The sequence below is a fragment of the Sprattus sprattus genome (assembly GCF_963457725.1).
Source record: "Sprattus sprattus genome assembly, chromosome: 19".
In the NCBI taxonomy this organism is placed as follows: domain Eukaryota; kingdom Metazoa; phylum Chordata; class Actinopteri; order Clupeiformes; family Clupeidae; genus Sprattus; species Sprattus sprattus.
Window position 1 is genome coordinate 18094978 of NC_137917.1, and position 26597 is coordinate 18121574.

Here is a 26597-nt window from a genome sequence, read left to right on the forward strand (position 1 = left end):
AACACAATCATGGTGGACTCATATTCAACACATCTGGTCCAGCTTTACCACATACTGAGGTGCATTCTGGGACATAACGGGCCGATAAATCTATTTTCATTGACACGTTACTCAAAGATCTGACAGTCACAGTAATTCTTCTAAAGATTAACAAGAACATGACAAAAGGCCTAACTGCTACCAGCAGCTCAAATATGAACTAGAAAATGCATTTCCTGAAGGAAATACCAGTGCATGAAATGCAAAGGTTAAGAAAGGAAGAAGAAAAGAAAGAAGAGTGAAAGAAGGAAAGACAAAAGGAAAGAAGAGTGAAGAAAGGAGAGAAGAGTGGAAGAAGGAAAGAAGAAAGGAGAGAAGAGTGAAAGAAGGAAAGAAGAAAAGAAAGAAGAGTGAAGAAAGGAAAGAAGAGCGTAAGAAGGAAAGAAGAAAAGAAAGAAGAGTGAAATAATGAAAGAAGAAAGGAAAGAAGAGTGTAAGAAGGAAAGAAGAAAAGAAAGAAGAGTGACAGAAGGAAAGAAGAAAGGAAAGAAGAGTGAAAGAAGGAAAGAAGAGTGTAAGAAGGAAAGAAGAAAGGAAAGAAGAGTGAAGAAAGGAAAGAAAAGTGGAAGAAGGAAAGAAGAGTGGATGAAGGAAAGAAGAAAGGCAAGAAGAGTGGAAGAAGGAAAGAAAAATGGAAGAAGAAAAGAAGAAAGGAAAGAAGAGTGGAAGAAGGAAAGAAGAGTGAACAAGAGTGCCTCTGGATGAAGAGATAAAGAGAGAGTGAAAATATTGAAAAAAGGAGATAAAAATGGAGTGAAGAAGAGAGATTGAGTGTGAGAGAAAGTAAACTGAAAGAGAAAGATGGAGAGATGGAGAGAGAAAAAATAGAGAATGGATGGTGTCTTAATGTTCCTAGTTACAGTTAAATTGAGAGGGACAGAGAGGAGAGATTCCTTGGATTTGGCGCAGGTGTCAGTGAAGCACAGGTGCAAGCCAGTTTAAATACCCTATTATGATGTCATAATGGCCCAATGTAAGTCAATGGGAGAAATTTCTATTCGTTTTTCTTTAATATCTTAAAAAGTATAAAGTTTAGAAAAGTGAAAAATACATAGCATAAGTGTAGTTTACAAGACCTACGCGACAAAGTTTGAATGAAGTTTCTACGTTAAGCGGTTCGGGCTGAATTAATCGCAGAAAAAGGTAACAAGAAGAAGAAGAAGAAGAAGAAGAAGAAGAAGAAGAAGAAGCCTAGGAATAACAATACAGGGCATTTCATGCACTGTAATTATATTTGAGATTCAATCTTCATTTTCTGCATGAATTTTAAGATCAAGATATGGGTTTTCTCTTCAATATATTGAGTCATAACTCAATCTGGAGCTCCCATCACTTGGTAAAAGAAGACTGTTCCTACTGTCACGACCAGTACTGATATCACAATGCCGTAGAAGTTGGCACCTGGAGACACAGAGACAATTGCATTGTTAGCATTGGTATACTGTATATGCTGTAACTGTATAACATAACTTCACAGTACTGTACTGGCTAATTAAACTAATTAGTTTTGAGGTATGGAAGATACCTCTGGTAAATCTGTAAATCTGTGCATAAAGAGTAAAAGCCATGCCCAATCATTATTTTCAACATTTGAGTTTGTTAATTGTTCGAGGTGGTCATCAGTATTCATAAGATAAAATGCCTTGCCCAAAAGCAGATGTTCCACATGGCCAGCTCTGTGCACAGGCAGTACAGCAGCCAGAGTGTCGGAACTGACGTCAACAGCCGAGCCCAGGGCCTGATGGGTAACCCTGCAGGTGACGGTGGTGCCGGGAGGGTGTGTCGAGGGGCGTAGCAGCAGGTAGGCGCTGATGGAGAAAGTTCCATCGCCGTGCTGCATGTGACTGGACAAGGATGTCGCCTCAGTGATTGAGGCGGGCTCTGCCTCCGATGAGCTGATTGACAGCCACTCAACCTACAAACCCAGATAAGGTTGATTTTGAATTAGAACACAAGCCAAAGAAGCGTGATGTGTAATTTTAAATTTGTACAGAGTTCAAATATCAAAAACCTTTCTGGTAACCGAAACGGTTAGCCACTGTGTATTATCTCTGTGGGTTAAAGTTAGTCATTGAGTGTTATAGTTTTTAAATCGCTTCTACACTATAACTGGGCCTAATAACTTAACATTCTTTTTTTATATATATATATATATTTATTGAATATAACTTAACATTCTAAACCATTAAACACTATTCCCCTTTTTTCTAACATGATTCAGATTTGTTGATCTATTTGTTCAAAACTCCCTTCATACATCGCTTGCTGCACCATGTTGTCATTTACTAAGCACTGGCATTCAGTATCATTAACTCAAGTCATCACAGCTCAAACCCAACTGACACACAATTGTTAAAATTTGTAACAAAGCAATCAGAGCACAATTTTCAAGACATGTTTGTATGTCGCTTTGGATAAAAAAGTTCTGCTAAATGAATTCAAGTAAATTCCCCTTTGGCATCAGTTGAAGACCTGCTGTAAAAGACAAACCTCCACATCAAGAGGATAGTAGTTCTTGCAGTGACAGCTGAGTTTCTGGGCAGGCTCCTCTTGATATATCACCTTCTCCTCAGAGAGAGACACTGTAGGAGGTTCTGGAGGAAAGGAGACAACGTTGATGACACAGAAGTCAGAAGTCTCTCATGGCAAGGCTGCACAGAAGCATGTATTGGGTGTCATGCCGACTAGTAAGGCCAGGCGAGGTTCTTCTGGTAAAGGACTTACGTGTGATGTGTAGCTGGACAATCTGTTGGGTCTGGAACATTCTAGAAGTGACGGTGCAGATGTATGTTCCCTCGTCAGCCACTCTGAGCTTTGTGAGCGTCAGAGACACATTACCCTCTTCCACCACCAGGGCGGGGTCCACACTAGCTCCCTCCCGCCCTGCAGACACTGACAATCAAAACAAACTTTTAGAAACTGGAAGTTGTCAGGTGAAATAATCTAAGTGGCTGATTTAACTGTCACTCACCATAAGGCCGCGCACCAGCCTCCTCCTCAACTGTGCTCATCTCCAGGACTTTATGACCACTTCCTTTGTACTGAAGCCGCCACTCAAGCCCGAACCCTCCTACAGGGGGCGTGTCCTGCTGCCTGAAGCCGCAGTCCAGCTGTGTGTCGCCCCCCAGTGGAGCAGTAAGGGACTGTGAGCGAGAGAACACCACAAACACAACTGTGGGAGACAGACAGAGGGAGAGAGACAGGGAGGCAGAGAGAGGGAGAGAGAGACAGAGAGACAGAGAGAAGGAGACAGAGAGAGGGAGAGAGAGAGACAGGGAGACATAGAGAGGGAGACAGAAGGCTTTAAGTGTAAGTGTAACCTATAGCATATGCTGTATAATGATGTCTGTTTCAGAAGCTGGTATCCAAAGCTGTATACATTCAGTGGTAGACCTCACCCTCTGTGAGCAGGGTCCCTGATTGGCTTAGAGGGAGATCCAGCTTGCTCTGTATCAGAGGTTGAGTTTCAGATGCTGCCTCCTCATTGGTTAAAACGTGCAAGACCATGGTGAGGCTGATCCCCTCCCCCCCCACCTGAAGGGAGCCAATGAAGTGAGTGGTTCGAGCGCCGGGGTCGGACCCACGGGTGACGTAGCGATTGATCTCACAAATCACTTCCTGTTTGTTAAAGTCAGCATTGAGGAGGGACTCAGCATCCGGGATCTCCACTGAAGAACCTGCTCCACAGATCAGTGTTAGTGTTAGTGTTAGTGTTTGTGTGTGTGTGTGTGTGTGTGTGTGTGTGTGTGTGTGTGTGTGTGTGTGTGTGTGTGTGTGTGTGTGTGTGTGTGTGTGTGTGTGTGTGTATACAACAGAAAAAGAAACATTGAGAAAGTAACATAGATGGGTAGGTGAAGTCATATGTAACAAGAACTGCATCCAATGTATTCACAAATACCATATTAGGCTATAATACCAGTATACCAACGTAGGTATCAATCATCAGTTCAGGCTGTTTAGCTGATGTAGCTGAGGTTGTATATGGCTCTGTCAGATTGGGACCTTGGGTTTCACTGACCAACCTTTCACTTCAAAGATGAGTTCATCTGCACTGGGGTTCTCCGGGGGGTTAAATAGGGTCACAGAGTCCAGAGAGGAGTCGGAGGCGGTCGGCAGATCCCTGAGAACCAGCATCGCCGGCGTGGTGGTGAAGAGCCCTCCTCCACCCTTCATCCCTTCTTCCCCCTCTACAAAGACACAGGGCAGCACCACATCTGCGCCCGCAAGTGCTGTCAAGGAAAAGTGAGATTTTCTGATTTTCATTTTTTAACACTAGGGGACGCAGCTGGACAGAGCTACACAAATTTCCAGACCCTGCTCGTTTTTTTCCAATCTTTTTTTTTACACTTGCAAAACGAAAGGTACACTCAGTAGTCTGGGAAGTCCCGCCCCACTTCTTCCGGCCAAATTGATTTTGCCTCTGCAGTGAATGAAATGCAGTGAAGGGTCAGGGAATTCCCAGACAATACACTCAGTCCTTTTGAACAACTTTAAGATGCTTTCAACAAAAGCTTTCTAAGACACTTTCATTGCCATGTAATATTATTAAATAAGTAGCCTATGTAAGAATAGAATGATTAGCTATACATATCTTACCGTATGCTGCTGAGACCAGGCATCCTATCATAAAGACGTTGAACATAACTAGGCTGGTAGATGTGTCTGCTCAAGGGATTGTCATTGTACGCTAAAGATAATTAAATTATTAATAAAGAGTACGCATTTCCTACAGCAAGGACTGATTCTTGCAGTTAGTCTTCATTAAAAAGAACTTTCGCTTTCGTTTTCACAAATATCTTTCAGTCAGCTTAAATGTATTTTACAAACAAATATTTGGTTAACTGTAACTACGCTTTACCACAACACCATGTCCCAGTGCGGCTATTCCATTGAAGGGCAATAGAGCCCGGAAGCAGTGTCGCCAAAAGTCTCCCCTGAAAAGTGAAAGTAAGATCCACTTTATTTTCACAACCAAAGCATGAAACTCATTTGTCGAATCATAGAAGTGGAATAAACTGACATCACAGGGCTGTGTTGCACTTCAGCTTCAGGGTTTGGTTTTGAGTAGTGAACCTTAACGTAAAAAAACATGGCAAGGCACGTGTATTTCCCATTTCACAAATATTCGCATTTAGGCCAAACACGTGCAAAGGAATAATAGACAAATGAAACCCTTACAAAAGGTAAGCAAAGTGGAAAGTGGTATTATTTACAGAAATGCCAAACGCGTGGTCAACGATTCAATCGACATAGTGATTCTTTCAGTTCAGAAAAAAAAAAAAAAACAGATGCAAACAGATGTATTGATCAAGAAATTGGTCCATTCATTTCACTGTCACTTAAACAATTAAACTCAAAGAGAAATAAGTTGGAGTGCACCAGGTTGTGGGGGTGTTACAGAAATGCAAAGTGCATCCTGGAAAAGTTATAGGGTCATCAAGGGGGAGACCATTTTTTCTCTTACTGTGAACATTTTGTAATTAAAAAAGGTCATGAAATAGTTTCTGCTACAGGTTATAGGAACAGAATGTTCCATTGTAGTGTGTTTCTTTGTTAGTCTAGAAATGGTGGGTTGTTTTTATTATTTTCAATCAATGAAAAATAGTAAGCTGATTTAACATCAGAAAGTGTTCTTTTATAGCTTACAAGACTATCTTGCCATGCCAGGTGAAAAACTTCAAGTTTGGTGGAGTTCCATTTGTCTTTTAGTTTCCATTTGTTTAAGTGCGAGAGTCAGGTCAGTGTACCAAAGGGCGAGTCTTTTCTGTTTTCTTATTCTCTTTTTCAGTGGTGCAACAGTTTCAAGGGTTCATCGAAGCACAATTATTATGAGGTGCCAGGAGTAAGAGCTTAGGCAAGTGTGGCTGGCAGTTTTTACTTGAATTCTGTGTGTTGTCAGATAAACAACGGGTAAATGTAGAAATGGGTTTATTCTTATGTTGCGCAGAATTCTGATTGCATGTTAACTGTAAATAGGTGATGATCTGAAAAGTCAGTATTTTGAGGTAGAACTATAGGGTGGTCAATTTCTAAGCCATATGTTGATACAAGATCAATGATGCGGTTGTGGTAATAAGTTGGTGTGTTTACAAGTTGGGAGAAACCAAAGAGAGTCTGATTGAAATGTGATTGTTAGGTTATTATTTTCATTGTCCATGTGAATATTAAAATCTCCCACTATGAGGCATTTATCAGCGTTTATAACCAAGGTGATGGAGAGAGAAGAGTTTTCATCTTTGTCAGGTTTTCCAGTGTAATACCTCTATCAGTGTGATTTGCTGTGTGCTTAGGTGCTCTAGGTAAAAAGAGAATATACTTTTTCGACAATAAATGTCTTATCTGTACATTCTTGAGAAGCCATTGAACCTGCCACATTTTGTCATTTCTTAAACCAAAATGTTTAGAATGACACTGAGAGGAAAAGTCAACAAAACATATTGATACTGTGTTTAGGCATATGCCACAACTAGAAACATTTTGACTTTTATTTATTTTTGTATTTTGTTTGGTGTTTGGTTCTGATGAAATGGTTCCTTTGTAAACATGAACAGAAGTTTGGGTTTGAATTTCTTACGTGAATGACTCAGCTGAGACTCCAGGATTAAGACAGTGAACTTATAAACACATTAGATAACGGTCTTCCTTTACCAGGGAAAGTGCCAATGCATGTTTACTTGCTTAACACTTTTGCTGGTGCCAATAAAGAAATCATCAACATGAAACTCAGTTTGCATTTTTGGTAGGTTTTGATTGTAGGCAACTATAGCAGAACAATTGCAGATTGTCATTTTAACAAAAAACACAGTGCCTCTATTAAAGGCAAGATGATTTGCTTTTATTCAAATATATTACACACATTTTCAAGTAAAAAATAACAAAATAAAGACGGCATTAAAGAAGACATTCCCAGTGGTCTACATTTCAAATATCCAGTTCATGATCAGTTTAGGTCTTAAATAAACAAAAAAACGAAATAAAATGTTACTAAATACATTTGCACTTCAACAAACCAAAGTAACAGCAATGTAGACATTTCAAAGATTACAAGCTGTGTCTTGGTACACAATGGTAGGCAAACACTTAAAAAACCCACAAACATACAAGTATACAAGTATAAAACACAATCATGGACTCATATACAATAGATCTGGTCGAGATCCACCACAGACTGAGGTGCATTCTTGTGGGGGGGAATTCATATGAGTTGAAAGTATATGAAAAACACCTAAATCTAACACACTGTATACCCAGTTCAGAATTATCCTCACATCAGGTAAGTCCTTTAAATTCAGGTGCCTCTCTCAAGTTGTCTCCCCATGCTTGCACGAGGCACCCTTTAAAAAGTTGGGCCAACTTGACCCCACCAAAACATGGTGGAGCACGGAACAAACCATTGCGGTGGTGGAGTCAAGTCTCTTAAAGGGCAACATCCATTTTTCTTGCCATGGTGAGAAGGGAGGGAATTCACCTTCTCACAACCCCACCAAACGAACACACCATGACTATAAAAAGCGTTATAAAATGATATATTATTGTTAGGATGCCATAGTAGGAGTTGTAACCTGTAAACACAGAGACAATTGCATTGTTAGCAGTGGTATGTATGCTGTAACTGTATAACATAACTCCACAGTACTTTACTGGCTAATTAGTTTTGAGGTTTGGAAGATAATCAATGTAAATCTGTGCTGAAAGAGTAAAAGCCCTCCCCAGTCATTTCTTTCAACATTTGGGTTTGTTAATTGTTCTAGGTGGCCATCAGTATTCAGAAGATAAAATGCCTTGCCCAGATGCAGATGTTTCGCATGGTTAGCTCTGTGGCCAGGCAGTACAGCAGCCTCAGCAGCCAAAGTGTACAAACTGGTGCTGACGTCGACTGCTGAGCCCAGTGCCTGATGGGTAACCCTGCAGGTGATGGTGGTCCCGGGAGGGTGTGCCGAAGTGCGAAGCAGCAGGTAGGCCGTGATGGAGAAAGTTCCATCACCGTGCTCCCTGTGACTGGACAGGGATGACTCCTCAGTGATAGAGGCAGGCTCTGCCTCCGATGAGGTCATTGACAGCCACTCAACCTACAAGCCCAGATTAGGTTGACAGAATGTAATTACAGGCCAAAAGATTGTGATGTGTATTTAAAAATATGTACATACTAGTGCTGTCAAACGATTAAAATATTTAATCGTGATTAATCGCATTTTTGTCATAGTTAACTCAAAATGAATCGCGATTAATCGCACATTTTTATCTATTCTAAATGTCCCATCAATAATTTGTTTCCATCATTTTTATTTTATTTTAATGCTCTTATCAACATGGAAAAGTGGATTGGCTTGCTTTATGCAATGTTTTATTTTATTGAAAAACAACATTGCCAAACAGGGCGGTACAAAATACAATTATAAAGTGCACATTTCAGATAAACAAGGATAGTGCAGTTAAACCATGGCTTAATATTTTCTTTTTTTCAAGTTTGCTTTGAACATAGAAGTCAGGCCTCTTATATCAAAAACAATGAACCATATCAGTTAGGTTACCAATAAAAGGTAAGCCTACTTCTTCTGTGCTTTCAGCCAGCGTCAAAAAGCTCACTTATTTTGCACAACACAACTTTTAAAGGTAAACTTTTCAGAAGCTTTTTAACATCCATTTCGCCGTATCGCGCTCACCTTTCACTGAAACGTAATGTTAGCCTGCTACAAAGTTTGCGAGGCCAAAAAGAACGTTAATCTAAAAAAAAAAAAAAAAACGATAAAAAATTTGACGCCGTTAAAATGGATTTGCGTGAACGCCGTTAATAACGCGTTAAACTGACAGCACTGGTACATACTATTCTATTACTGTAGCTTAAGTGGGAGACTAAGGTGGCTGTTGAGCTCAAAAGTCCAAAACATCTTTAAGTTAGCCGCTGTGCATTATCGCTGTGGGTTAAAGATAGTCATTGAGTAACAGTTTTTTTAATCGCCTACACACTAAAACTGAGCCTATTATCTTAACATTCTAAACCTCGGTGCCATTTACCAAAAGACTGTCACATTTCATAAAACTATACACCAACACCATTCCCCTTTTTTCACACATGGTTCAGATTAACAATTAGCAGACGCTTTTTTCCAAAGTGACTTACAACATTGTATACACATTTTACATTTACACTGATGGCACACGGCACATCTATTGGCCTCATTTATAAAACGTTGCGTAGAAACCATCCTACATTTTGTCTTAGACATTTCCTGAAATGAGCGTAAGTGAGATCCACAGAAAACAGACGTACACACAAAAAACACGTGTACGCCAATCCTTCGGTTATAAATCACAAATCACGGTTATAAATCACAAATGCTCGTGAAATTGTGCGCAACTGAATCTCCGCCTTCAAAACGCCCCTATTTAATCTAATCAGCATATTATCAATGCACAAACAGAGCGCATCCTCAATGCACAAACTCTCTGTGACAGTGGCAAGCAAGAAAGAAACATGTAAACAGAATAATTGAAGTGAGGTTGACATCAACGTTCTGCTGATGGAACAGCAGATGCGGGCCAAAACATCGTTAGAAAGCCTGTCTGGCGGCGTAATGGCAAAAGCAAAGTATTTGACATGTAGTAGACACGTCTCCGAGGCACCAGCACCTGCGGCACGAGCAGTGACAGAAGCCGCATCTGCGACAGCAGCACCAAGGCTTTGGTGCGCTCCACTACCGACCTGTGCTGTATTGAAGTGGGCTTCCTAGGCTTTCTGAGTGTGCGAAATCTGGATGAGAATACATTGGGAACCCTGTTTTACGCAGGAAATCCTCTTTCACATTTTGCTGGGCACTGTATGGAAATCTAATAAATTGCGGGCATATGGGATAGTATACTGCGAAGAACATCGGGCAAAATTCTGCTTAATGATGAAGGGGATTGCTTGACTGGTCTCCAATTTCTCATCGGAACGTTTCTGTAGCCAGGAATCCAAGAACGGACAATACCTGAACATGTATGGCCTGGTTGCCTCTGGTGCGCCTCTCTAGACGAGAGGCCATTTGGGCAAAACGCTCTCGGCAAGCGGTACCTGCTTATCAGACATACATCATCCTGTGTCAAAAAGTCTGCACGACCACAAAAAAACCCTCTCTCTCCCTATTGCGCAGTTGGCAATATCCTCTAACAACACCAATGCAGCCATATCTCCTACTGAAAACTAAGCCACTATTAGTCTTTTTATCAAGGGCGTAACCATGTTATAGACATTGGGGGGGTCCAAATAAAAAATAAAAATGACGTGCATTGCCTTCAATTCTATATTTATATGAACATTCGCACATTTAGAAAATAGTTTTTCGAGGACTACATTGATCACTTGAATTCACATCTAAAGGAATAGTATAATATCTCTGAGATATTATGTTCTAAATGTGCGAATAGTAGGCCTAGATTAAAACTAATGTTGTAAGGCTGTCTAGTCGTACATTCAAATTTCACACCTGATCACCCACATGTCCAGAGCATGTCCCTGTCTAGTCTGGCCACTGCTTTCAGCATGCCTGTCTTGTTACCACTTGTCATTTTATCAGAAGAACAGCGACTAACCTTCATGGCAGGGGCAAATCTAGGTTCCCATATTTTGGGTTGGCTAAGCTCTTAGATAAAACCTATTTTTCCTGTTACCCAGCAAAACTAGGGGGGTCAGGGGGCATGCTCCCCCATTAGATTTTTTTGAAAATATTCTTTTAAATAGTGTCCTCTAGTGGGTTCTAAAGAGAAATGAACACATAAATGTTAAAGACATCTGCTTAAAAAGGTGCTAATTATACTTTAGCACAGGGATTTGCAGCTCAAGTGAGTAGTTTAACGTTGTAGGCTAGAGTTCACTAGCTAGTTATAGCTGACGGAGCTACTGAATAGGCATGATTCAAGAGAGCAACGACATCTACCATTTGCTCGTGACGATTTAACCATTTAGTTTCTTTTACTATTTTAAACTTCATGTGCTTTACCTTTATATCCAGCATCTTGTTATGTCAGCTTTCACCAGCTTGGGTCAGACAGTCTCCTAAATCTGTTTACTAGACGTTATCACTGACTGCACGCTCGCGAGGCCCAATCGCGACCAAATCCGTGCACTTGCCACAATAATCTCACTCATACAGGGGGGAGTCCTGTGCTTCTCGGGACTATTTTATTTCTAACTCTTAAAATTAAACAAAATAAGTTCACTTAATCGGTTGCAAGGTGCCCCTGGTTTATGATCTATCATTTTATATTCAGATTTTATGAGGCAACACGATTTATCTGCTTACACATTAAGATCGGTATCAACTTCCTTACTGTCTTGAAAATCTCTCCACCAACGTTACTTTCTTTGAGCTCCACTGACTGAAGTGTTAGGTAACCATGACAACGCAGAACGACGCAAGGTGGATTCAAACAAATTCACCGAAGTGTGGAGGGGGGAGTCACACGCTTATGTTTTTCATAACAAACGGAAATACATTGAAAATAAATAGGACATAACGGGAGACCGATCCATTGACAGGGTTCATAAAAGGAGAACACATATTTAACATATTTTCTGTTGTATATTGGGGGGGACAGATTGGTACTTTCTCAGTATTGGGGGGGACACGTCCCCCCCAAAGAATGCGTGGTTACGCCCTTGCTTTTTATAGGTTTAGTTCGAGCAAAATGTTTTACACTTGTGAAATTAAAACGGAATACCTATAAGATGTGAATCTCATTCATGTGTAAATTATTCTAATAGTTTATTTGATTTTATTGAGCGAAATATTAATTTGGCCTTTCACCATTAGCCCAAATGGTGACGGTGGTGCTGACGATGATGATGATGAAACTGCGTGTCGGCAGTCGGCGCTCGGAGAGTCCTGAATTCCTGCAGTACTCCAGTATTGCCGCAAGGAAATGTACTTACACGAACTGAAACCAGACGTAGAGATACGTCCTTTCATACACCTAAGACGTTTTTTATAAATCTGTACTTAGACGTGGATTTGATCGCACGCACAGTCGAAGATCAGTTCTGTGCGTAAGTACGTTTTATAAATGAGGCCCAATGTCTTGCTCAAGGACGCTTCGACAGGGAATCGAACATCGGATTACTAAACAACTTTTCTACCTCCTGTACCACTGTTGTTGAACTATTTGTGCAAAACTCTACACACATTCATATATCCTAGGTTACACCCTGTGCTCATTAACTAAGCACTGGCATTCAGTATAATTAAGTCATCACAGCTCAACCCAACTGATGCACAATTCTTAGAATTGTTTACAAACCAATCAGGACCTCAGGATAGAAAGACAAAAGGGCCACACAAGGGCGTATGTGTATTTGATGGCTTTTGTAATCAGACTGAAGGCAAAGTTTGGTTTAGACGTAAGATTACATAGTTTTGAGTGGAGAGACCGGTTTTGACATGGTAGTTTAAAGTTTGTGAAGAAGAGTGTACAGCTTTGTGGTTGTGTTAAGAGTTAAGGGGTAATGGAGTATAATTTTAAGACATATACGTAAGTCACTGTGGATAAAAAGTTCTGCCAAATGAATGGATGTAAATTCCCCTAGTAACAGTTGAAGACCTGCTGTAAAAGACAAACCTCCACATCAAGAGGATAGTAGTTCTTGCAGTGACAGCTGAGTTTCTGGGCAGGCCCCTCTTGATATATCACCTTCTCCTCAGAGAGAGACACTGTAGGAGGTTCTGGAGGAAAGGACAACATAGTTCAGACGCACTTTTAACTCTCTCATGGCAAGGCTACAAAGAAGGTCTTATGTCAGGTGAAGGTCTTATGTCAGGTGCCAAAGATGGAATCATTAAGCACGCAAGCACTTGGAGATAAGAAGAACACCTCATATCAACTAGTTATGGTGTTCAACATGGGTTGTATGGGAAAAGAGATGGTTACTAAGTGTGTATGGATGGAATAGAGATAGTTACTAAGTGTGTATGGATGGAATATAGATGGTTACTAAGTGTGTATGGATGGATGGAATAGAGATGGTTACTAAGTGTGTATGGATGGAATAAAGATGGTTACTAAGTTTGTATGGATGGAATATAGATGGTTACTTAGAGTGTATGGATGGAACATAGATGGTTACTTAGAGTGTATGGATGGAACATAGATGGTTACTTAGAGTGTTAGATGGAACATAGATGGTTACTAAGTGGGTATGGATGGAACATAGATGGTTACTTAGAGTGTTAGATGGAACATAGATGGTTACTAAGTGGGTATGGATGGAACATAGATGGTTACTGGGTATGAATGTAACAGGTTACTAAGTGGGTATGGATGGAACATAGATGGTTACTAAGTGGGTATGGATGGAATAGAGATGGTTACTAAGTGGGTATGGATGGAAAATAGATGGTTACTAAGTGGGTATGGATGGAACAGAGATGGTTACTAAGTGGGTATTGATGGAATAGAGATGGTAACTTACGTGTGATGTGTAGTAAGACAGTCTGTTGGATCTGGAACATTCCAGAAAACACGGTGCAGATGTATGTTCCTTCATCAGCCACTCTGAGCTTTGTGAGCGTCAGAGACACATTACCCTCCTCCACCGCCAGGGTGGGGTCCACACTAGCCCCCTCCCGCCCTGCAGACACTGTCAATCAAAACAAACAGCTAGAAGCAGGAGGTTTTTCAAATGAAATTATCTAAGTGGGCAATTGAGCTGTCACCTACCATAAGGCCCTGCCTCCTCCTCAACTGTGCTCATCTCCAGGACTTTATGACCACTTCCTTTGTACTGCAGCCGCCACTCAAGCCCGAGCCCTTCTACAGGGGGCGTGTCCTGCTGCCTGAAGCCGCAGTCTAGCTGTGTGTCGCCCCCCAGTGGAGATGTAAGGGACTGTGAGCGAGAGAACACCACAAACACAACTGTGGGAGACAGAGAGAGGGAGAGAGAGAGACAGGGAGAGAGAGAAGGGAGACAGAAGGCTTTAAGTGTAACCTATAGCATATACTGTATAATGATGAGTGTTTTAGAAGCCTGGATGCAAAGCTGTTTACATTAGTCTACAGTCTATACACATTCAGCATTCACAGTGGTAGACCTCACCCTCTGTGAGCAGGGTCCCTGATTGGCTAAGAGGGAGTTCCAGCTTGCTCTGTATCAGAGGTTGAGTTTCAGATGCTGCCTCCTCATTGGTTAAGACCTGCAAGACCATGGTGAGGCTGATCCCCTCCCCCCCCACCTGCAGGGAGCCAATGAAGTGAGTGGATCGAGCGCCGGGGTCAGAGCCACGGGTCACGTAGCGATTGATCTCACAAATCACTTCCTGTTTGTTGATGTCAGCATTGAGGAGGGACTCAGCATCAGGGATCTCCACTGAAGAGCCTGCTCCACAGATCAGTGTGTGTGTGTGTGTGTGTGTGTGTGTGTGTGTGTGTGTGTGTGTGTGTGTGTGTGTGTGTGTGTGTGTGTGTGTGTGTGTGTGTGTGTGTGTGTGTGTGTGTGTGTGTGTGTGTGTGTGCAACATAAATAGAAACAGTGAGAAAGGAACATAGAAAGGTAGGTGAAGTAATCTGTAACAAGAACTGCATCCAATGTATTCACAAATACCAAATTAGGCTATAATACCAGTATAACAACATAGGGATTGATCATTCATCAGTTCAGGCAGTTTAGCTGATGCAGCTGAGGTTGTATATGTCTCTGTCAGATTGGGACCTTGGGTTTTACTGACCAACCTTTCACTTCAAAGATAAGTTCATCTCCACTGGGGTTCTCGGGGGGGTTAAATGGGGTCACAGAGTCCAGAAAGGAGGCGGGGGTGGCCGGCAAATCCCTGATGACCAGCATCACTGGCGTGGTGGTGAAGAGCCCTCCTCCTTCACCCATACCCCCCATCATCCTTTCTCGCCCATCGACAAGGAAACAGGACAGCACCACATCTGCGCCATCAAGAGCTGTCAAGGAAAAGTGAGAATTTCTGACATGATACAGCTTTTTGACACTAGGGGGCGCAGCTGCACAGAGCTTCACAAATGGCAGACCCTGCTTGTTTCCTTGTCTACTACGAAAGGTACACTGAGAAAAGTCCTTTTGAACAAATGTAACACTGGCTTTCTTCGACCCTTTCATTGTCATTTAATGCTATTAAATATGTTTGTAATTTTAGAATTATTAGCTAAACATATATCTTACCGTATGCTGATGAGACCAAGAATCCTATCATGAAGACGTTACGCATAATTAGGCTGGTAGATGTGTCTGCTCAAGGGATTGTCATAAGTATGCTAAAGATAATTAAAATATGATTACGCTTTTCCTACATTCCATTGAAGGGCAATAGAGCCCGTAGGCAGTGTCGCCAAGAGTCGCCAAAAGTCTCCCCTGAGAAGTGAAAGTAAGAGCTGCTTAATTGTCACAACAATTGCACAAAACACCTGTGTCGAATCACAGAAGCGGAAGAAGCTGACATCACACGTTCAAAGGGAAATGAGTTCATAGTCCAGGCAAAGTAGTTTTACGACTGCTTTTTTTCAGCATAGATAATTTCTATGAGGTGTCCAGAACAACATACCAAAAATCCTAAGAAATCCTAGTTGAGGAAATATGATTAATTCACATCAATTTGAGATGTGTGCTAAAAATGCCAGACAACAATACACCCCCAATTTTTTTTCTTTACTCCTATTAAAATGAAACTTTACACAATGAAAGTACCCATGAAAAGTAAAAAAAAAAAAATTGTATTACAAGTTTCTTTGAAAATGAATTGTTTTATGCAAATGAGCTATACACTAATCAATATGCCCAAAATAAACCCAAATAGGCTTATTTTTTTCCTTTACTCCTACCACAATAAAACTTTACATTGTAAAAGTATTCATGAAAAGTAACGTTAGTTGTATTACAAGTTCTTTTGAAATTAATTTGAATATGCACATGAGCTCCAAACTTATTGAATATGCCCTAATTTGCATATAGGCAGAAACACCATTCATACGTATGACAAATACATCGGCCCAATCTTCATCCTATCATCCTACTGCCAATAGATAGGATGAGGCTTTTAGACTGGCCTCTAACCTGAAAACTGCCTGGTTTGGTAGTACCTGCCAGGGGTATGGTGTTTCTAACTATGCAAATTAGGACATATTCAATAAGTGTGGAGCTCATTTGCATATTACAATTCATTTTCCAAAGAAACTTGTAGTACAAAAGATGTTTACTTTTCATGGGTTCTTTAATTGTGTAAAGTTTCATTTTGATAGGAATAAAGGAAAAAAATTACATTTTTGGGGTGTATTGTTAAAATCTGAAAAAAAGGTGCTCTTTGAATAAAGGTGTTTGGTACCGTTGCATTTTTGGATCACTTTGTGTCATTGATAGCCCATGACTTACATATACAGCCGTAAAAGAGGGATAATGTCTTCATTGACAACTACATCTATAATTTTCCTTCATACATTCAAATGCAAATGCTTTACTGCACCACTTTTGTGTTGGTAACAAGGCTGCAAACAAACAAACAAAGCAAAAAACTGAACAAAGTGTTAGCAAAAATCTGAATTATTTTATTTTATAAAGTACATTTATTTATAATAAATATATTTAAAGTGTACAATTTCATTTGTGTGTCAAAATGCAGCATCTTTTCATAGTGATCTAAAATGAATAGTTTACTGATATGCTGATCATTGATGGTGGATGGTCTGTTGTTATTCCTCCTGCGTCTGACAGTTGCTCAAATACATCCTCAGCTATGGTATGGCCTTGCATTGTTTTAACACAAAGTAATTCCTCTGTCACTTCAAACTGGTTGTTAACACCGCGGACAAATCGCCAGGTTAGCTTTATCATTTATGTCAGTACTCAGAATATGCACTGAAACCTTTGCCTTTGACACACAGCTATATTTATTTCCCGATAATGATCGCAAATAGAACTTTAAAAGTCATGAAATCATTACTGTTACAGATTATAAGAACGGAATGCTGTTTTGTATTGTGTTTTTTTTTTGTTAGTCTAGAAATGGTGTTAAAGAGAAACCTTGGGTTGTTTTTATTTTTTTCAATCAATGAAGAATAGTAAGCTGATTTTACATCAGAAAGTGTTCTTTTATAAATGACAAGCCTATCTTTGCATGCCAGGTGGAATACTTCCAGATTAGTCGATTACCATTTGTCTTCTAGTTTCCATTTGTTTAAGTGCAAGAGTCAGGTCAGTGTACCATAGGGCGAGTCTTTTCTGTTTTCTTATTCTCTTTTTCAGTGGTGCAACAGTGTTAACTAACACTAACTGTGTGTAACCCAGTTAACTAACCCTAGTGTCAAGGGTTCTTCGAAGCAGACTTATGATGCCATCTTTTGGAAGGTCGATATGGGGTTCCAGGAGTAAGAGCTGAGGCTTGTAGTTTTGACATGAAATCTGTGTCTTGTCAGATAAACGCCTGTAGAAATGGGTCAGTTCTGATGTAGCGCAGAATTCTGATTGCCTGTTGAATGAAATAGGTGATGATCAGTATTTTGAGGTAGAACTCTAGGGTGGTCAATTTCTATCCCATATGTTACAGTAATACAAGGTCAATGATGCGGTTGTGGTTATAAGTTTGTGTGTTTACATGTTGTAAAAACCCAAGAGAGTCTTTTAGTGATTGGAATGTGATTGTAAGGCTATTATTTTCATTGTCCATGTGGATATTAAAATCTCCCACTATGAGAGTTTTATCAGCGGTTATAGCTGGAGTAAATCAAAGAGTTTTTATCTCTGTCAGATTTTCCAGTCTAATACCTTTATGTGTGATTTGCTGTGTGCTTAGGTGCTGTAGGTAAAAAGAGAAAATACTTTTTTGACAATAAATGTCTTATCTGTACATTCTTGTGATGCCGAATTTTGTCAGAACTTAAAACCAAAATGTTTAGAATGATACTGAGAGGAACTGTGAACTTATAAACACATTAGATAACGGTCTTCCTTAACCAGGGAAAGTGCCAATGCAAGCTTACTTGCTTAACACTATTGCTGATGCCAATAAAGAAATCATCAACATGAAACTCAGTTTGCATTTTTGGAAGGTTTTGATTGTAAGCAACTGTAGCAGAAAAATGGCAGATTGTCATTTAAACAAAAAGCACAGTGCCTCTCCTAAAGGCCAATTACACACATTGTTGAGTAAAAAAGATTAAAAAGAAACGGCATTAAAGAAGACATTCCCAGTGGTCTACAGTTCAAATATCCAGTTCATGATCAGTTTAGGTCTTAAATTAACAACAAAAAACTAAATAAATGTTATCAAATACATTTGCACTTCAACAAACCACAGTAACAGCAATGCAGACATTAAACACATGACACAGCATGTGTTGACTTGGTACACAAGGGAACACACACACTTGAAAAAAACCAAATACGGTATACACAATTATCCAAAAAAACAAGTATAAAAACACAATCATGGACTCATCTACAACACATCTGGTCCAGATCCACCACAGACTGAGGTGCATTCTGGGAAAGAGAGTCCCTAATGGGGCGATAAAAGACCAAATGCCCGATAATCTATCTTCATTTACACGTTACTCACAGATCTGACAATCACAGTAATTCCTCTAAAGATAACAAGAACATGACAAAAGGCCAAACTGCTACTGTCAGTTCATATCTGAATTTAATTAGATATTCCCTCTACATTTCCTACATGTACCAAATTGAATCTTAATTTTAAGATTCACTCAAAATGTTCTACATGCACAAAATTGTTTCTAAGCATTGACAAGAAGCACAAGCACAAAAAGTAACATAAAAATAGTTTTCAGAGCATCGTTGTAGAATAAGGGTTTTATCTCCAAAATATTCAGTCTTAACTCAAACTGCACCACCCATCACTTGATAAAAGATGGCTGTTCCAACTGTCACGACCAGTATTGATACCATGATGCCATAGAAGTTGTCACCTATGAACACAGAGACAATTGCATTGTTAGCAGTGGTATATAAAGTATGGAAGTATGGCTAGCTCTGTGCAAAAACCTCAGCAGTCATTGCATAGGACCTGCATAGCATTAAACCCTCTGGTGACTATATCCCCCTGGAGGGACATTCAGTTTTTAGTTCTTGTTGTCAATATGCCTTTAAAGCTCCGCAAGTTTTTAAAAAGAACACCCCCAGAAACCTTTTATCTTCGACATATATGCCACTTGTGCATCAATGTTCTTAGTTAGAAGAAATATACAAAAACATCATAGCATGTCAGACTTCCTAAAAAGGTCTACCAGGCTTGTCCCCAGTTAAACTCTGGATATGAAAAAGTACTCTCTGCCCTCTGAACAGAGTCACAGAGATTCCATGGTGCTGCTCACCTGTCTCTGCGGCGAGGACCCTGGTGCTGACATCGACTGCCGAGCCCAGTGCCTGATGGGTAACCCTGCAGGTGACGTTGGTCCCGGGAGGGAGTGCCGAAAGGCGAAGCAGTAGGTAGGCGGTGACGGAGAAAGTTCCATCACCATGCTGCCTGTGACTGGACAGGGATGTCCCCTCAGTGATAGAGGCGGGCTCTGCCTCCGATGAGCTGATTGACAGCCACTCAACCTACAAGCCCAGATAAGGTTGACAGATTGTAATTACAGGCCAAACGAGCGTGATGTGCAATAACAAATATGTGTATAGACTATTCTATTTCTGTAGCTCAAGTTGTAGACCAAGGTGGCTGTTTAAGTTAGCTGCTGTGTATTATCGATGTGGGTTAAGTTACTCATTGAGTATTACAGTTTTTTCAATGACTTACACACTGGGCCTATTAACATAACATTCTAAACCATGATGCCATCTACCAAAAGACAGACCCATTTCCTAAAACTATACACTAACACATTTCCTCTGTTTTCACACATGATTCAGATTTGTTGAACTATTTGTGCAAAACTCTACACACAAATCCCTTCAAACATCACTTGCTGCACCATGTGCTGCACTTGCTGCACCATTACTAAGCACTGTCATTCAGTATCATTAACTCAAGTCATCACAGCTCGAACCCAACTGGTACATAATTCTTAAAACCAATCAGAACCTCAGGATAGATTGATAAAAGGGATGCACATGGACTTACAGTTTTTTTCATTGGTTTATATTGGTAAATATAATTATAATAAAAAATACAATTACTGTATACAATTTTACTGTATTCTATGATATTTACGTATCAGTTGCATATTTTGAACGTTCATTTACTTTTTCCACGGAATTTCAGTTTATTTTACTATACTACATTTAGGATTAAACAAATGTGTTGTGTCTTTATATTGTGTTCATCTTTTAAAGAGATTGTTTTTGGGTAAAACCATTCCTTATTGCAGAAACGGGATTTTATGGTAGTGTTCTGAATTGATCTCAACAGTGTGTAATTTTGTACCGGATGTGTATTTGATGGCTTTTGTGTGAGTTAGGTTAAGATGTAAGATGACATGGTTTTGAGTGGAGAGACTGGTTTTAACATGGGAGTTTAACGTTTGTGAAGATGAGTGTACAGCTGTGTGGTTGTGTTCAGAGTTAAGGGGAAATAGAGCATAATTTGAAAAAAGTTATTTCAAAACAAGTTATTTCAAGACATGTACGTAAGTCACTGTGAATACAAAGTTCTGCTAAATGAATGGATGGATGTAAATTCCCCTAGTAACAGTTGAAGACCTGCTGTAAAAGACAAACCTCCACATCAAGAGGATAGTAGTTCTTGCAGTGACAGCTGAGTTTCTGGGCAGGCTCCTCTTGATATATCACCTTCTCCTCAGAGAGAGACAAAGTAGGAGGTTCTGGAGGAAAGGAGACAACGTAGGAGACACACACTTTTAACTATCTCATGGCAAGGCTGCACAGAAGCATGTATCGGCTGTCATGCCAACTAGTCAGGACAGGTGAAGGTACCATGTCAGGTGCCAAAGATGGCGTCATTAAGCACGCATGCACATTGAGATGAGAAGAAGACCCCACACCAACTAGTAATGGGGTGTAACCAGAAGTCAAAAACATGGGAAATAAGGGTAACATTCCTATATTATGGACAATACGTGTGTATAGGAATACAGATGGTAACTAGATGGCTCTGAAAGGTTTTGCCTCTTCCAGGTGTGTTTCAGTGAATGAGTAAGTGTGTGTATGTGTGGGCGGGTGGGGGGACTTACTTGTGATATGTAGCTTGACAATCTGTTGGGTCTGGAACTTTCCAGTAGTGACAGTGCAGATGTATGTTCCTTCGTCAGCCACTCTGAGCTTTGTCAGCGTCAGAGACACATTACCCTCCTCCACCGCCAGGACGGGGTCCACACTAGCGCCCTCCCGCCCTGCAGACACTGTCAATCAAAACAAACAGCTAGAAGCTGGAGGTTTTCAGGTTTATTAATCTAAGTGGCTGACTGAGCTGTCACTCACCATGAGGCCCCGCCCCTGCCTCCTCCTCAACTGTGCTCATCTCCAGGACTTTATGACCACTTCCTTTGTACTGCAGCCGCCACTCAAGCCCCAGCCCTCCTACAGGGGGCGTGTCCTGCTGCCTGAAGCCGCAGTCCAGCTGTGTGTCGCCTCCCAGTGGAGCAGTAAGGGACTGTGAGCGAGAGAACACCACAAACACAACTGTGGGAGACAGACAGAGGGAGAGAGAGACAGGGAGACATAATGTAATGAGGCTGTGGAGCTTTTAAGATCTACTTTTGGCTAAAATAGGACCCCACATTAAGACTTTACGGCTTTAAGTGTTACCTATAGCATACACTGTAAAATAATGTGTGTTGCAGAAGCCTCTATGCAAAGCTGTAAACATTAGTCTACAGTCTATACACATTCAGCATTCACAGTGGTAGACCTCACCCTCTGTGAGCAGGGTCCCTGATTGGCTAAGAGGGAGTTCCAGCTTGCTCTGTATCAGAGGTTGAGTTTCAGATGCTGCCTCCTCATTGGTTAAGACCTGCAAAACCATGGTGAGGCTGATCCCCTCCCCCCCCACCTGCAGGGAGCCAATGAAGTGAGTGGATCGAGCACCGGGGTCAGAGCCACGGGTGACGTAGCGACTGATCTCACAGTTTACTTCCTGTTCATTACAGTCAGCATGGAGGAGGGACTCAGCATCCGGGATCTCCACTGAGGAGCCTGCTCCACAGATCAGTGTTAGTGTATTTTGTGTGTGTGTGTGTGTGTGTGTCCGGTGTACAACATAAAAAGGAACAAAGATGGGTAGATGAAGTAATCTGTAACAAGAACTGCATCCAATTTATTCACAAATACCATATTAGGCTATAATACCAGTATAACAACATAGGGATCAATCATCAGTTCAGGCAGTTTAGCTGATGCAGCTGAGGTTGTGTATGGCTCTGTCAGATTGAGACCTTGGGTTTTACTGACCAACCTTTCACTTCAAAGATGAGATCGTCTGCACTGGGGTTCTCGGGGGGGTTAAATGGGGTCACAGAGTCCAGAGAGGAGTCGGGGGCGGCCGGCAGATCCCTGAGAACCAACATCACCGGTGTCCGGGTGAAGAGCCCTCCTCCACCCATACCCCCCATCATTCCACCTCCCTCCTCTACAAGGAAACAGGACAGCACCACATCTGCGCCCTCAAGAGCTGTCAAGGAAAAGCGAGATTTTCTGACGTGATACACATTTTGCACACTAGGGGGCGCAGATTTACAGAGCTACACAAATTTCAGACTGCTCGTCTGCTTCCTATGGTTCTTTTCACACTTGCAACACGAAAGATACACTAAGAAAAGTCCTTTTGAACAAATTTCACACAAGCTTTCTACGTCTCTTTTATTGTCATGTAGAACTATAAAATATGTCTGTAATAATATAATTATTAGCTCTACATATATCTTACCGTATGCTGATGAGACCAAGCATCCTATCATGAAGACGTTAAGCATAACTTGGCTGGTATATGTGTCTGCTCAAAGGATTGTCATTGGTAAGCTAAAGATAATTAAAATATGAAAAAAATATTACGCATTTCGTACAGGAAAGATTGATTCTTGAAGTCAGCCTACATACAAAAAAACTTTCGCTTTCGTTTTCACAAATGTCTTTCACTTTGCTCAAATTTATTTTACAAACAAACGTAACAGTACATACATTAAATGTACATATAAAACCTCTGACGCTTTACCACAACACTATTCCGTTGAAGGGCAATAGAGCCCGGAAGCTGTGTCGTCAAAAGTCTCCCGTGAGAAGTGAAAGTAAATAATGATCCGCTTTATTTTCACAACCAAAGCGTGAAACACCTTTGACGAATCACAGAAGTGGAAGAAGCTGACATCACAGGGGTGTCTTCCAGTTCTGTAGCCTATCAGACATGCGCTTCAACGAATGGTTTTGTGTAGTTGGCCCTGTAATATGACATGGCAAGGCACGGGTATTTCACGTCTCATACATAAGGTCATTTATGCAAAATAAGTGTAAAAGAATTATAGACAAATGACCCAATTACAAAAGGTAAGTAAAGTGGGCAGTGGTATTATGTACAAAACTGGCAAACCTGTGGCCAATAACGATTAGTAGTACAATACAGATACATACAGATTTATTGATCAAGAAATCGGTCCATTAATTTCACTGTCAAGTAAACATTTCAAATGACAGACCAAATACCACTTCATTGTGGGGATTGAGAGGAGGTGATTCATATTCATTCCAATGTATCTAATCCTAGTGTTGTGTCGGGTAATGTGTTATATATCATGTATGTAACATCTTGCATGGAACTGCCCTATTTCTCCTTCTCCATAGTTTCTCTAATCCAGTCCAGGTAATTCTGTACTTTGGTATAGTAGGTCTTACTTCCACAAGCTGGTCCCCAGGACACAATGCCCTTCACTCGATAGGGTTGCCCAGGCGACCATACCCCCACCATGGGCTGAACCAGAGCCCCTCCACTGTCCCCCTGGCAGGTGTCTGAGCCACCCAGCCCTGCACAGAACATGTTGTGGGTGAAGGCCATGGGCGTCTCCTGGCACTGTTCCTGGGAGTATTCCCTGATGGCTGCGTAGCGAAGCTTCCTGCTCCTCCGGCCCTTCTCCCAGGCTCCAAACCCAGACACCGTCCCCATCTTCCCCTCCAAGGCAGGGTCCTCCGCCCTCTCTGGCAGACACACGGGGAGGAGAGCGGGGCTGAGCCTCACCCTGGAGGAGAGCTTGATCAGGGCGATGTCATTGTCGTAGCTCCTGTGTTCGTCATCAGACAGACCCTTCTGGAAGCCGGGGTGAACGACAACCTTCTCGCTCACCATAATTACTCGCTTGTTGTCTTGGCCGTCGACGATGCCTCCATATAAGGTGAAGTTCTGGTCACTGTAGCCGTCCACCACAGAGGCGGCGGTGAGAGCCCAGCGATCGCTGAGCAGGGAGGCGCTAGCACGGTGCGGCTCCCTCACCAGGAGGTGCCAGGGCAGCGCCCCCAGCCTCGCCACTCGGCCACCCAGGATACGAACACTGCTATGGCTAGGGGTGTCTGTGATTCCACATTCTAGGGTGGGGGAGAGAGAGAGAGAGAGAGAGAGGGAGGGAGTGTGATGTAAGGTGTGGCTCTTCATTCTGTCGGGAGAGCTGCTAACGTGTAGACTTGTCTTATAGCTCTCACAATTTACCATGACCAGTGGTCCCATTTGTATTTTCTATTGCTTATGTGCCTAATTGGTTTTGATTGTCATATCCATTAAGTGTTTTATAAGTATAAGTAATTATGTTATTTTACCACCTTATTGGCCTTATTTGAGGGAAATAAAGAAACCCATCTTACAACTACATCTCCAAGTCCTCCTGAGAGTTATTCTACCTTGCTCTTACTGGCTCACGATCCCCTACCTTTAACAGGGAGGGAAAACATTTATTTTCTTGATAATGATCATGTCTGACTGTACACATATGTCTGGGGCTAGGTGACAAAGCAGACTACCACACTACCTGGAACACATTTTGGCCACATGGAATGTCCAGCCCCAGATCTCCACAGTCCATCATCAGCGCATGTGTAGGTCTCTGTGTGTAGGACAGAACACAGCCCAGTGCAGTTAGCCTATCATCTGCATCAGCATGGCCCGTATGTGTGAGCAGTATTCTGGCGACAGCGCTCCAACCTTGTCCCTCTAGCCTGTAGTACTTCGACACTTCCGCACATTTGAGCTGGATTTCACTGTTGTGCTCATATCTTATGCTGCTGTTCACCACCTCAACCAGGTCTGGTAGTTCAGGGGGATCACAGTCTGTGACGGAAAATTATCAGGAAATGCTGGAGCCAGTGCCTATTCCCATACCCTATTCAGGCACCTCATATCATTTTTAGCATAAGCATTTGCATTACTAAATGTACACGCTAAAAGCTTAGTGGCTGTGCTGCTGCCTCTCAACCTATAATCAGAGTAAAACATGGATCTGCGGCAAAAGAGAAAATTAATTATATAAATTATATAAAAATATATTTATTACTGTTCTGACTATTCACCGTTCTGCTTCTGCATCAGGCCAATGAAACACTGTTCATGGTAAGGTGAGTGAAAACCACTGTACTGTATTTATAATTTATGTTTTTGATATTGATCATCTTTTTAAAGACGTAAGAGATTGTGCTGTGTTAATGCTGAAGACTACTCACAGTGTTGCTGCATGGTGCTGCTGATCCAGTGATGATACGGAGAAACGTGGGTGTAAACACCATATGTACCTTCCTGATTGGCCACTGCCCGAAGGAGGACCCCCGCCACCCCAAACCTGCCGTCCTCCTCCACCCCGAGTGCTGCCCCCATGTCACCGCTGGGGAGGGACGTCACTCCCTCAGGGAGCTTAGAGCAGAGGGTATGGTTAGTAGGGACTGCATGCCTACTGCTGCTGTCAGATGTGCAATACCTCACATGATCCACTAGTTGGAGCCAGACACCATGGTGGCCGCTAGAGCTGGACTTGAACGCTGACACCAAGCTGACAGAGACAAAGAAACACATCAGTGGAGTGAGTGAATGTGTGAGAGTGTGTGTGTGTGTGTGTGTGTGTGTGTGTGTGTGTGTGTGTGTGTGTGTGTGTGTGTGTGTTTGTGTGTGTGTGTGTGTGTGTGTATGTGTGTGTCTGTGTGTGTGTGTGTGTGTGTGTGTGTGTGTGTGTGTGTGTGTGTGTGTGTGTGTGTGTGTGTGTGTGTGTGTGTGTGTGTGTGTGTGTGTGTGTGTGCGCGTGTGTGTGTGTGTGTCTGCTAAAACCATGAGAAGTAAGCTCTACTGAGTAAGACGACAGAAAGGAGCATACTGGAGAGATGAACCAGACATGGTTTTCAAATTTATAAAACTATACAAAAAATTCAAGTTTCAAGCTTCAGTAAATGTTATTGTCAGTGAAGAACAACCATGAATAACTAAATGTAAGCAATATCAATCTTACAGTAGCCTATACTGAATTGAGGTTGGACCGTAAGACTGGTATTAGTCAACACTCTTCTCCATGTCGATCTCCAGTAAGATGGGGTGTTGTGTCCCTTTGTGTTAAAAACATTATTTTAGCATGTAACAGCTCTTACCCACGCTGCCCAGTGCTGTAAGATCAGTGCTGTAAGATCTCTCTGTGGGAAGGCA

At 41.5% G+C, this 26597-nt stretch overlaps 1 protein-coding gene across 1 annotated transcript; it reads right to left on the minus strand.

Moving 5' to 3' along the window:
* Window positions 1-1351: 1351 nt before the first annotated feature.
* Window positions 1352-23001, minus strand: tapbpl (TAP binding protein like; the record flags this gene model as incomplete). Its single annotated transcript, XM_080858035.1, has 20 exons — window positions 22866-23001; window positions 22395-22610; window positions 21857-22135; window positions 21422-21622; window positions 21175-21342; window positions 20702-20805; window positions 19357-19585; window positions 14740-14958; window positions 13732-13926; window positions 13484-13642; window positions 12634-12737; window positions 7901-8108; window positions 4636-4701; window positions 4062-4268; window positions 3438-3716; window positions 3011-3211; window positions 2764-2931; window positions 2530-2633; window positions 1687-1954; window positions 1352-1440 (listed from the first exon to the last, which is right to left on the minus strand). Exons 1-20 carry the CDS (start codon window positions 22909-22911, stop codon window positions 1352-1354), a joined length of 3510 nt encoding a protein of 1169 aa, XP_080714161.1. The 5' UTR covers window positions 22912-23001.
* Between the last annotated feature and the right edge of the window lie 3596 nt (window positions 23002-26597).